The following is a 12051-nucleotide window of genomic DNA, read 5'->3' on the forward strand; positions in this document are numbered from 1 at the left end:
ATAGCTGAATTCTACCAGAGGTACAAAGGGGAGCTGGTACCATTTCTTCTGAAACTATCCTAAACAATTGAAAAGGAAAGACTCCTCCCTAATTTATTGTATAATTTGTTGTATGAGGCCAGCATCATCCTAAACTGGTAGGGATAAAAATCTGGCAGGAATAAAACAATAAAAGAAAACTTCAGGCCAATATCCCTGATGAACATCGGTGCAAAAATACTCAATAAAATACTGGCAAACTGAATCCAGCAGCACACAAAAAAGCTTATCAACTACAATGAAGTCCGCTTCATCCCCAGATGCAAAGCTGGTTCAACATAAGCAAATCAGTAAATGTAATTTATCACATAAACAGAACTAAAGACAAAAACCACATGATTATCTCAACAGACACAGAAAAGGCCTTCAATAAAATTCAACATCCCTTCATGTTAAAAACTCTCAATAAACTAGGTATTGAAGGAAATACCTTAAAATAATAAGAGCCATTTATGACAGACTCACAGTATCATTCTGAATGGTCAAAAGCTGGAAGCATTCCCCTTGAAAACTGGCACAAGACAAAGATGCCCTCTCTGACTGTTCCTAGTCAACATAGCATTGGAAGTTCTGGCCAGAGCAATCAGGCAAGAGAATGAAATAAAGCATATTCGAATTGGAAGAGAGGAAGTCAAATTGTCTTCATTTGCAGATGACATGATCCTATATCTAGAAAACTCCACTGACTCATCCCAGAAGCTTCTTAAGCAACTACAGCAAAGTCTCAGGATACAAAATCAATATGTAGAAATCACAAGCATTTCTGTATACAAATAACAGACAAGCAGATAGCCAAATCATGAATAAACTCCCATTCACAATTGCTACAAAGAGAACAAAATACCTAGGAACACAACTAACAAGGAAAATAAGGACCTCTTCAAGGCTAACTACAAACCACTACTCAAGGAAATCAGAAAGGACACAAGCAGATGGAAAAACACGTCATGCTCATGGATAGGAAGAATCAGTATCGTGAAAATGGCCATACTGCCCAAAGCAATTTATAGATTCAATACTATTCCCATTAAACTACCATTGACATTCTTCAAAGAATTAGAAAATTCTATTTTAAAATTTATATAGAATGACAAAAGAGCTCATATAGCTGGGACAATACTAAATCTAGGCAACACTATTCAGGACATAGGGATGGGCAAAGATTTCATGATGAAATCACCAAAAGCAATTGCAACAAAAGCAAAAATTGGTAATGGGATCTAATTAAGCTAAAGAGCTTCTGCACAGCAAAAGAAACTATCATCAGAGTGAACAGGCAAGCTACTGAGTGGGAAAAAAATTTTTGCAACCTATCCATCTGACAAAGATGTAATTTCCAGTCTACAAGTAACTAAAATTTACAAGGAAACAAACAAACAAAAAAAAAAAACATTAAAAAGTGGGCAAAGGACATGAACAGACACTTCTCAAAAGAATACATTCATGTGGCTAACAAACACATGAAAAAAAGCTCAGCATCACTGATCATTAGAGAAATGCATATCCAAACCACAATAACATACCATCTCACACCAATCCAAATGGCAAATATTAAAAGTCAAGAAATAACATGCTGGCAAGGTTGAGGAGAAATAGGAATGCTTTTACATTGTTGATGGGAAGGTAAATCAGTCTGACTACTGTGGAAGATGGTGTGGTGATTTCTCAAAGATCTAGAACCGAAAATACCGTTTGACCCAGCAATTCCATTACTGGGTATATATGCAAAGGAATATAAATCATTCTATTACAAAGATACTTGCCCAAGTATGTTCATTGCAGCACTATTCATAAGAGCAAAGACATGGAATCAACCCAAATGCCCATCAATGACAGACTGGATAAAGAAAATGTGGTACATATACACCATGGAATACTATGCAGCCATAAAAAATGAGATCATGTCCTTTGCAGGGACATGGATGAAACTGGAAGCCATTATCCTCAGCAAATTAATGCAGGAACAGAAAACCAAACACTGCATGTTCTCACTTATAAGTGGGAGCTGAACAATGAGAACACATAGACACAGGGAGAGAAACAACACACACTGGGACCTGTTGGGAGTTGGGCGCAGGAAGGGAGAACATTAAGAAAAATAGCTAATGCATACTGGGCTTAATACCTAGGTGATGAGTTGATAGGTACAGCAAATCACCATGGCACACGTTTACCTGTGTAACAAACCTGCACATCCTGTACATCTACCCCAGCACAGTCATTGCCTTCATCTACTCCCTGACTTATTTTGGTCATTTGAAATATTTACAGTATTTCTTTGTTGAATTTCTCACTTTGTTCCTTTTTTTTTTTTTTAGATGGAGTCTCGTTCTGTCACCAGGCTGAAGTGCAGTGACACGATCTCGGTTCACTGCAACCTCTGCCTCCTGGGTTGCAGTGATTCTCCTACCTCAGCCTCCCAAGTAGCTGGGACTACAGGCACGTGCCACCACGCCCAGCTAATTTTTGTATTTTTCGTAGAGACAGGGTTTCATTATGTTGGCCAGAATGATCTCGATCTCTTGACCTCGTGATCCACCTGCCTAGGCCTCCCAAAGTGCTGGGATTACAGGGATGAGCCACCACGCCCGGCCTTTTCATGCATTTTTTATCTTGACTTATGTGTGCATTGTTATGGTAGCTATTTCTAATTTGTTATCATGTTATTCATATACCTCTCTTTATGGTCAGTTTCTGGGGATTTTTTATTGTTGTTCCCTTTTGAGTCATGTGAACGTTTCTCTGTTTCTTCATGTTCTTTAAAGCTTTGCATTGGTGTGTGCACATTTGAAGAAACAGCTCCCTCTCCCTGTCTTCCCAGACTGGCTTTTATAGGGAAAGACCTTCACCAATCAACCCAAACAGAGATTCTGGGGGCCTGTCAAACCTTCTCTGTAAAGTGTCTTATCTGTATTTGTGTGTGTATATTTCTGATCAGAGAGATCTACTGGTTTCTGTTTTAAAATATCTTGTAATCTCTGGCTCCCCGTGGTGTCTGTCTGCTGTACTACGAGTTCTTTGATGCAACAGGATGACAGTCAGATGATTTTTATCTTGTTTTGTTCCTAAGATATCTAGAGTATCTGGAGTCCCACTGGCATCCTGGGTGGGAAAGACAAAAACACATTTCTTGGGCATCTCCCTGAAAATGTGGAATGTTGGACACATACTGCACTCCCCTCCCTCCCTCCTGAGGGAGAAATCTAAAATTGCCCATCTTATTTTTATTGCACTGAGCTGTGCCAGTCACAGATTTTCTTTGTACTCACCTTCTGTTCAGTGACCCAAACATCCAAATATGCAAGTTCCCTAAGTGCTCCGAGTGAGGTGAGACAAACACCAGTTCCTCACACAGTGTGTCAAAAGGCCCAGATGTGCATGAATGCTCCGCTCCTTCCTTTTCTATGAGGGAGCGGTCATAGGCCAGGGTGTTCTCCCTTGGCACTGAGCTGAAACAGCTTTGGGAAGGGGTTGTCCTGGGTCAGGTGAAATTACTCTTCTTACCCATTTCAGGGCAAGTGTTCTTGGGTTTGTGCTCATCTACAACATCATTTACAACATCTTACCTCTGTTTTGGAAATCTCATAGGGGCGTTTGGATCCAATCATTGTTAAATCAGTGTTTCTGTGGGGGATTCACAGGTAGGACTTCCTATTTATGATTTTTCTGTGCTTGTGATCATGTCCTAATGTTTTAGAAGTTTTTATGTACCTTGATCTGAATTACATATCGAAATATGGAAATATTCATTGAGCTGTATATATTTGTGTACAAAATTCTCTTTGTAATTTACCTCATTAAACTGGAACGAACACATTAAGAAACTTCAAGCCAAAGTGTATACTGTAATTGAAGTTCTCAGCATCGGTGTCCAGTGATGAGCCTGATAGGGTGTTGTGATAAACAAAAGCTATTGCATAAATCAATTCTGTGTCAGTCTTTTCACAACTCTTTTACTACATTCAAACATAGCAATTCTCTTTACGGCTTTCTCATCTTTTATGTGCAAATCTGTTTCCTCAACATGCTGTACTACTTGAAATGAGAACAAGATTCCTGTCTCCAGTACTGTAACTTACCCTCAAACACTGCATGAAGCTTACCTCGTAAAGGACAGGAGGGAGATCCTTTTACATATGTTGGGCATGTGGAGCAATTCACACAGAGGTTTTTTTTTTTTTTTTTTTTTTTATGCTGCCTCCAGTTCTTTTTTCATGGTGGATTTCAAAATCTTCAACAAAAGAAGAAACAATAAACAGTTATTAGAAAAGAGTAGGCACTGTAGGAGCACTGGTCAACCCACAGATGAGAAGTGTGATGACCGCTCATTCTGTCTGGTGGAAAATAAAAGCCTTAAAATGCAATGATATGTGTGAAAATGATGTGAAAAGTGAATCAGGACATTAAAGCAGTCTCCAGGAAATTATGTATCAAGGATATTTTAGACAAGAGATCCAAGTGGCTGCAGAGCATTGAAAAGGGTATATATGTTAGAGAACCAGACCGTGATGGGGACTGAATAAAGATTACAGTCCAAATGAAGGCCAAATTGGATTATAGTCCAAAGCTCCATTTGGACCACATGGGCCTCAAAGACATGGACATTGGTTCTCAGCTCACTGCCCTTGGTGAAAAACAGTTTGCCTCAGAAAGGAGAAAAATTTCCTGAGAGAACTCATTTTGGTTCTTGGCTCAGAAATACTGAAGGTTGGGGAAGGAGGGGCTGCTTTCTCCCTCATCTCGTGCTTCCATGAGGAATAAGTCTCAAAAGAAAGAGACTATCCTGGCCCTTCTGTACATACCCTCAGCTACCCATAAAAGAACTGAGTTATTTGGTTGGTGAGTGTGGGAGAATGCCATAGGCATTCTCCAGTGCCCAGAACACTTTTAGAAAGAGATCAGATTCAAGTCTGCTTTCTGGGCTACACCCTATATTTATCAGGTCAGGTTTTGTACCTGTTCAAAACACTGGGACAGGTAAGTTCAATTATGAAATAAAGTGTTAGAAATCCTGTTGATGGTAGGTATTGAAAGTCACATTCTCTATTCCAGTTCTCACAGTAGTAAAAAACCTAAATTTTTTATCTTCATGTTTCTAACCACTTTAAATATCTCTGGGTTATATGTGATCTGGGCAGAGGAGATGTATGTTATTTACTGGGCTCCCAGACCCATAAGACCAGAGTAATTAATGGATTGATATTGATATAATGTCGAGCAGCTTTAGGTTAGAGGGTTGTCTAGAACAGATGCATTAGGAAACCTGTGAGATGGAGGTTAAAACAGGACTAAGACCAGACATTTATGAATAATCATTGCAAAATAATAAATTCAAATTTAGGCAACATTAGGTATTCAGCCATGTATAAAATCCATTTTCCATTACCAAGCTTCAGTTGCATCTCATAAGCAATGCTCTCTTTTTTCCCTGGGGAACTGATGGGACCATCAGTTGCCATTTAGTTTAACAATGCATCGTTCCTTTTTGACTCCAATGCTCTTGTATTTGTTTTTTGTTTTTAACTTTCCAACTTTTATTTTAGGCTCGGGGGCACATGTGCAGGTTTGTTACGTGGATAAATTGCGTTTCATGGGGGTTTGGTGTATAGATTATTTCATCAGCAAGTTAATAAGCAGAGTACCCAATAGGTACTTTTTTTATCTTCACCTCCTTACTTACCTCCTTCCATCTTCCACCCCCAAGTAGGCTCTGGTGTCTATTGTTCTCTTCTTTGTGTGTATATATACAAAGCTCCATTTGGACCAATGTTTAGCTCCTACATATAAGTGAGAACATGTGGTATTTGATTTTCTTTTCCTGCATTAATTGGCTTAGGATAATGAACTCCATCTTTATCCATGTTACTGTAAAGGACATGACCTCTTTTTTGGCTGCTTAGTACTCCATGGTGTATATGCATTACATTTCCTTTGTCCAGTCCACTGTTGATGGGCATTTAGGTTGATTCCATGTCTTTGTTATTGTGAAAAGTGTTGTGATGAACCTATGTATGCATATGCCTTTATGATAGAAAGGTTTGTATTTTGGGGGGAATACACCCAGTAATAGATTGCTGGGTCAAATGGGAATTTCATTTCTCAATTAAATCTCCACACTGCTTTCCACAGTGCCTGAACTAATTTACATTTCCATCAGAAGTTTTTAAGTGTTCCCTTTTTTTCTGCAGTTTCACCAGCATCTGTTATTTTTTGACTTTTAAATAATAGCTATTCTGACAGGTGTGAGATGGTATCTTATTGTGGTTTTGATTTGATTTATCTAATGATTAGTGAGGTTGAGCATTTTTTTCATATGCTTGTTGGTTGTGTGTATGTCTTTTTTTGAAAAGCGTTTGTTCGGCTGGTCACGAAGACTTACGCTTGTAATCCCAGCACTTTGGGAGGCCAAGGCAGGTGGATCACTTGAGGTCAGGAGTTCAAGAAATGAACTCCTGCATGTTCTCACTTATAAGTGGGAGCTGAACAATGAGAACACATAGACACAGGGAGAGAAACAACACACACTGGGACCTGTTGGGGGTTGGGCGCAGGAAGGGAGAACATTAAGAAAAATAGCTAATGCATACTGGGCTTAATACCTAGGTGATGAGTTGACAGGTGCAGCAAATCACCATGGCACATGTTTACCTATGTAACAAACCTGCACATCCTGTACATCTACCCCAGCACAGTCATTGTCTTCATCTACTCCCTGACTTCTTTTGGTCATTTGAAATATTTACAATATTTCTTTGTTGAATTTCTCACTTTGTTCCCTTTTTTTTTTTTTTTTTTTTTTCAGATGGAGTCTCGTTCTGTCGCCAGGCTGGAGTGCAGTGACACGATCTCGGTTCACTGCAACCTCTGCCTCCCGGGTTGCAGTGATTCTCCTACCTCAGCCTCCCAAGTAGCTGGGACTATAGGTGCACGCCACCACGCCCAGCTAATTTTTGTATTTTTCGTAGAGACAGGGTTTCATTATGTTGGCCAGAATGATCTCGATCTCTTGACCTCGTGATCCACCTGCCTCGGCCTCCCAAAGTGTTGGGATTACAGGCTTGAGCCACCGCTCTTAATCCTCTCCTTTTTCAATAAAATGAGAGAAAATGTGTTTTTATTATCCCCAGTAGCATTGTTTTCTGTTATCATTTTCAATATTTGGATTTAAATCTGTCCATTGATATTCTCTGTCATAGCAAAGCTTCATTCAGGCTGTTACCTTGACTTATTCTGTTATTCATGATCTAGTATCATTTGTGCATACCACATTTTAAGATTAATACTTTATATATGTGTATAACATGGATAATATTTAACTTCAAGATCCATGACAATATTTATCTTTAAGATCTGGGGTGGATTAAAATGAGAAAGACTTCTCACAGGCATTTCCACTTAGTCATGCTTTAGGAACTTATAGTAAGTAAGTGAGTATAATGAAACTCCAGACAAACAGGGATTTGGATTGATAGGAGCACTGCAATATTTCCAAGGAAGAATGGAATCTGGCATAGGTAGTGCTTCACTAAATGTATCATGAATGGAAGAATGTATGATTGAAAGAACAAATAAGTGAACCTCTTTATGTTCTGTTCTGTTTGCTCACTAACCCTTCCTCTGGCTCTACTACCCTGAAAGAGACCCACAGAATAATAAATGGGAAGGAATGAACTAGTTTTGTTTACTTCCTATTACACCTTAGAATGAGTTCAGTGCAAAATCTTTACAATAGTTAATACTTTGTGACTCTGCCTCCATTGAGTAAAATATCTGTGTCTCTTCCTTTCAGCAACAGCATATTCCCCTTCAATGTTAACCCAAACAATACTGAAACCCATTAAAAATGATAGTGAGATGATACAGCCCATAACCATACCTGTGTTTCTCTCCTTTTTTTTTTTCCCTTATGGACACTGCTAAGTATTGATGACAAGTTATGTCTTCCCTACATCCCATATCTAGCTCCCATCCAGCTCACCTCCAGGGTTAGGGTGTCTCTGGCATTTTTCATTCCACTCCTGTGTGCAGCTTTTCTAAGTTCCTTTAAGCCTTGTTGATAATGAGCCACCGAGCAGACTCCAGCAGCCAACTGACCAAGGAAGAGAACAGAGGGGCAGTCGACTTTCACTTGCTCATTTCTTACATTAGTTTTTTCTGAAGATGTCTTCTCCCTCCAAGCTAATATCCACCACTTGTTTGGTTTTACCAGGAAATGTAAACTCACATTCTCTTGGACCATAACTAGAAAAATATGAGATGACTCCTCCATCCAGTACACGTTCACTGTTGGGAAGGCAGACTTGGAGTCATACTGGCTCCCTTCCTACTCGGCAAGTTTACCTTGGACCTCCTGACACTGCAGCATGAAGGACCATCACTTGTACAGATAGATGCCTGCCAAGGTCCTAGTGAGGTCATAACTTATGTCTGTTCTTAATGTGTTCTTTTTCCTAAAATAAATTCCCTCAAATAATTTATGCATGCTTAAGGCCTCATACAACTAGAATCACTCCTGGTCATATCATCAGGTGATATGAAATTTCAGGTGAATGAAATTTCAAATAAACAATAAATAATTTTGAGTAAATTATGTCTCTTACAATATTTGAGATATAATTTTAGAGAAATATTTGTTGGTTACCTTATACTGAAATTTCATTGATTGTCCTCAGTTTTATCAGGAAACTCTGTGTGTTCTGCTTGTATTGCACATCAAGCACAGATTATGAGAGGATGTGCTCTCAGGTTTACACAAAGAACAACAACAACAAAAAAATTCAAGTGTCCTAGTTCCACGTATGTTCTCATTCCAGTATCTCATGAAGACAAAAGAAGAAACAAACCCATACCTTGAGGTCAGAAAGACCACAAAGTGTGGTACAGACACCACCAGCTGGAGGATATGCCAGTCTCGAATCGCAAAAGCCAGGCCTGCCAGGGTCATAAATGCAATACCAGAAGTACACATTCCCAATGTAATTCCCATGGCCTGGAATCTGTGTGTTGCCCACTCAGCTACTGGAAGAAAAAACAGATAAGGCTTTGACTTCAAAGGTGGAGTTTCAATTTCAAAGTCACAGTTTGGGAAATGTGGATCTAAAGTGTTGACTTACTTAACATAATAGTATTTGTTATGAGGTTCATTGCAGCAATCCCAGACAAGAAGCGTAGTGAGCAGTAAATGAGGAAGGTGGGAGCCAAGGCTGCACAGGTGCCAACAAGGCGACCTGGAGGTAACACCATCTGAGCATGAACCTTCTCCCAAACCTGAGAAACACAAACAGGTTAGATAACGGGAACAATAACAACAAGTGGAAAAACTTAGCAAAGAGAAGGCACACTTCGAAACTTAAAAGATGTTTAACAAGTGAAACTTTGCATTTGAAGCTTAAAGAATCAATAATCAAGGCAGACCTCAGACAAAATGTTCCGTTTCTAAATAGATACTGAGTAGATCAAAGCTTGTTTTCCAATCTCTTAGCAGTATATTTTCGACACCAGTTGAAACCACATAAGACAGGGTGGAATATTGGACATTTTAACATATCAAAAGTCCCTTGTACTCACACACAGTGTACTAATAACAATGTGTCTCCTATGTACTTTAGCATAGTAGAGAGTCTGAGCAGTGCATAGCCTACAAGGCATCTAAATCTAGATGTAGAAGTCGAAGACAGTGCAGGCTATGGGTATACTGATGTGAAAGGAACATCCATAGAACAATACATCAAAGTTGCTAAAGTGTTGCAGGGGAGAGAAAAAAAAGAAAGAAAGAAAAGAAAAAGGGAATTAAGTGTTTTACTGTTTTCTGGGAAAATAGTTGTCTCTGTAGGCAACTGCAACAATATAGCCTGTGGTGAGGCAGGATTTCAGCTCTCACCAATGTCACTGGCATTGTATCAAAGGTTTTAGCTACTGCCGGAAAGAGATTAAAAGGAAAAAACAGAAAATTAATGATCTGAACTATTCCACCTTGCAGATGATATGATCAAGTTGGGAAATCTTAAGGAATCCATAAATTGCCACTAGAACTAATAAATTTATCCAGTTGGCAGGATGTAAGTTTACTATGAAAAAGGTAATTATCTTTACATATATGTACATAATTTACATGTAAATTATCTTTATGTATGAATTAGAAATAAATTTAATAAAAAATGCATGACTTTTAACATAAACTACAAAATATTGCAAAGGGGAATTAAACAAAAATCTACCTTAATGAACAGCAATATTATATTTATAGATCAGAAAATTCAATATTTAAAAAATGTCAGTCTTACCCAAACTGCTGTTTAGATTTAATGCAATTCCAATAGAAATCTAAAGAAAATAAGATTTCTCCCTTTTCTCACATCATAATGTAGTTCCTTGTTTTTGACTTTTACGTTGGTGGAACACTATAGTATGTAATCTTTTTGTTGTTCCTGTGGTACCTAACCAAATGGTTTTGCTGTTAATTCATCTTATTGCAGATAGTACTTTATTCATTCCCTTTGCTGTAAAAATTCTTTATGTGAATATCTGCTTATTTATTAGCCTATTATTAATGAGGTTATAGATTCTTTCTGATTTTAAGATATCATAAACAGTTGAGTGAGTTATTTCAAAACAATCAGTTTGATCATAGCCTACTCTGCATATAATCACATAATATTTCCTCTTAAGTTTGTGAGAAATATCAACATCCTTAGGTTATCTTGTCCTGTCATCTTCAGCTGATTCTCCACTGTCATCTCCTGCCTGGCATCTCCTACCCCTTCTTTTACCACCCTGTGATCTATTAAAATTGGTCCATCTGCATTTTCCCAGGACAGTATCACAGAGGACTGGGTGACTAACTCTCAGACTCTTAGCTCGTTCTACATTCCATTTCCCGTCATACACTCAAGGTTCACATTTTCAGGTGAGACACCAGAAGACATGATGTTGGTGGATGGCAAGGGGCACTTCAAGTCCCTCCTCACCATCAGAGGAGACATGGTTGGGTGATCAGAATTGTTCCCTGCCATGGCAGGAGACGGACAGCAAGGTGAATATCCCAAACTTCTCACACCACAGACTGCCATAGTATTATCCTTGGATTACTTGCCTCACATGGTTCTAAAAAGCTGTTTTTGCAAAGACAATAATCAAGTTTCTACACATAATTTTTCAACACACCACCAATGATACCTTCAAATATACCCTACAGGTTTTAGAGGAATGCATGCTCATCACACTTGGAACTATGATGTAATGACCATTCTCTGGGCACAAGCCATCAGCTCACAGTGTCCAGGTGGGACTGGACCTGGTACTCCTCGCCAAGGCTGAATCCTATGTGATGAAACATCTTCTTTTCTATTCCCTTAGTTAACTCTTTCTCATATTTCTAAATCACATGTTGTGGAACCTTCTCTCTAAACCCTGTCTTGAAACACCCCCAGTTCACATGGAGATATCATTTCTGTGTCCTGCATACAAAGCTCAGATTTTAAAAATAGCACTCAAAATACTGATTAAAAATTTCCTTTTCTGTTTGGGGATCAAGGCAGCCTCAGGAGAGTGTAATTTGTAGTCAGTAATTCTAGATGAAATAATGTTTTATAAGTTGATAAAAATGTCCTTAAAGAGAGCTGTAATCCATACGCACTCACCTGTCTGATAAATGACCACCTAGGATGCCTCCCACCATCATTCTAGCCATGAATACAAATTTAGCCACTGAAGTCAGTGATTGAGAGTCACATACCAGATCCCACTGGAAGAGAAGGAAGCCAGCACATCAATGCTTATTACCCCTCAGTGTAACTTGATCAAAACTTCTTAGCATGATCTGCAAGTTTCCTAATATTAAGTCTCTAACTTCCTCTCCAGCTTCCTTTTCCACATAGCCTAGGTGTGCATTAGACTACACCATATAGGTTTGTGTAAGTACACTCCATGGTGTTCACACAACAAAATCACCTAACAATGCATTTCTCAGAGCATATTCCTGTTGTTTTGTGATACATGACTGTGAATATTTTA

The 12051-nt window shown here is 38.7% G+C and overlaps 1 protein-coding gene across 1 annotated transcript in view; it reads right to left on the reverse strand.

Moving 5' to 3' along the window:
• LOC111522424 (solute carrier family 22 member 9-like) overlaps window positions 1-11743 on the reverse strand; it is a 35823-nt gene extending 24080 nt beyond the window's left edge. Inside the window, 7 exon segments of the mRNA XM_023186528.1 lie at window positions 4144-4270; window positions 8018-8091; window positions 8094-8128; window positions 8889-9057; window positions 9153-9260; window positions 9263-9306; window positions 11679-11743. Of these exon segments, the coding sequence (XP_023042296.1) occupies window positions 4144-4270; window positions 8018-8091; window positions 8094-8128; window positions 8889-9057; window positions 9153-9260; window positions 9263-9306; window positions 11679-11728 (607 nt within the window). The 5' untranslated portion in view covers window positions 11729-11743.
• Between the last annotated feature and the right edge of the window lie 308 nt (window positions 11744-12051).

This window comes from Piliocolobus tephrosceles, chromosome 13, assembly GCF_002776525.5.
Source record: "Piliocolobus tephrosceles isolate RC106 chromosome 13, ASM277652v3, whole genome shotgun sequence".
Lineage (NCBI taxonomy): Eukaryota > Metazoa > Chordata > Mammalia > Primates > Cercopithecidae > Piliocolobus > Piliocolobus tephrosceles.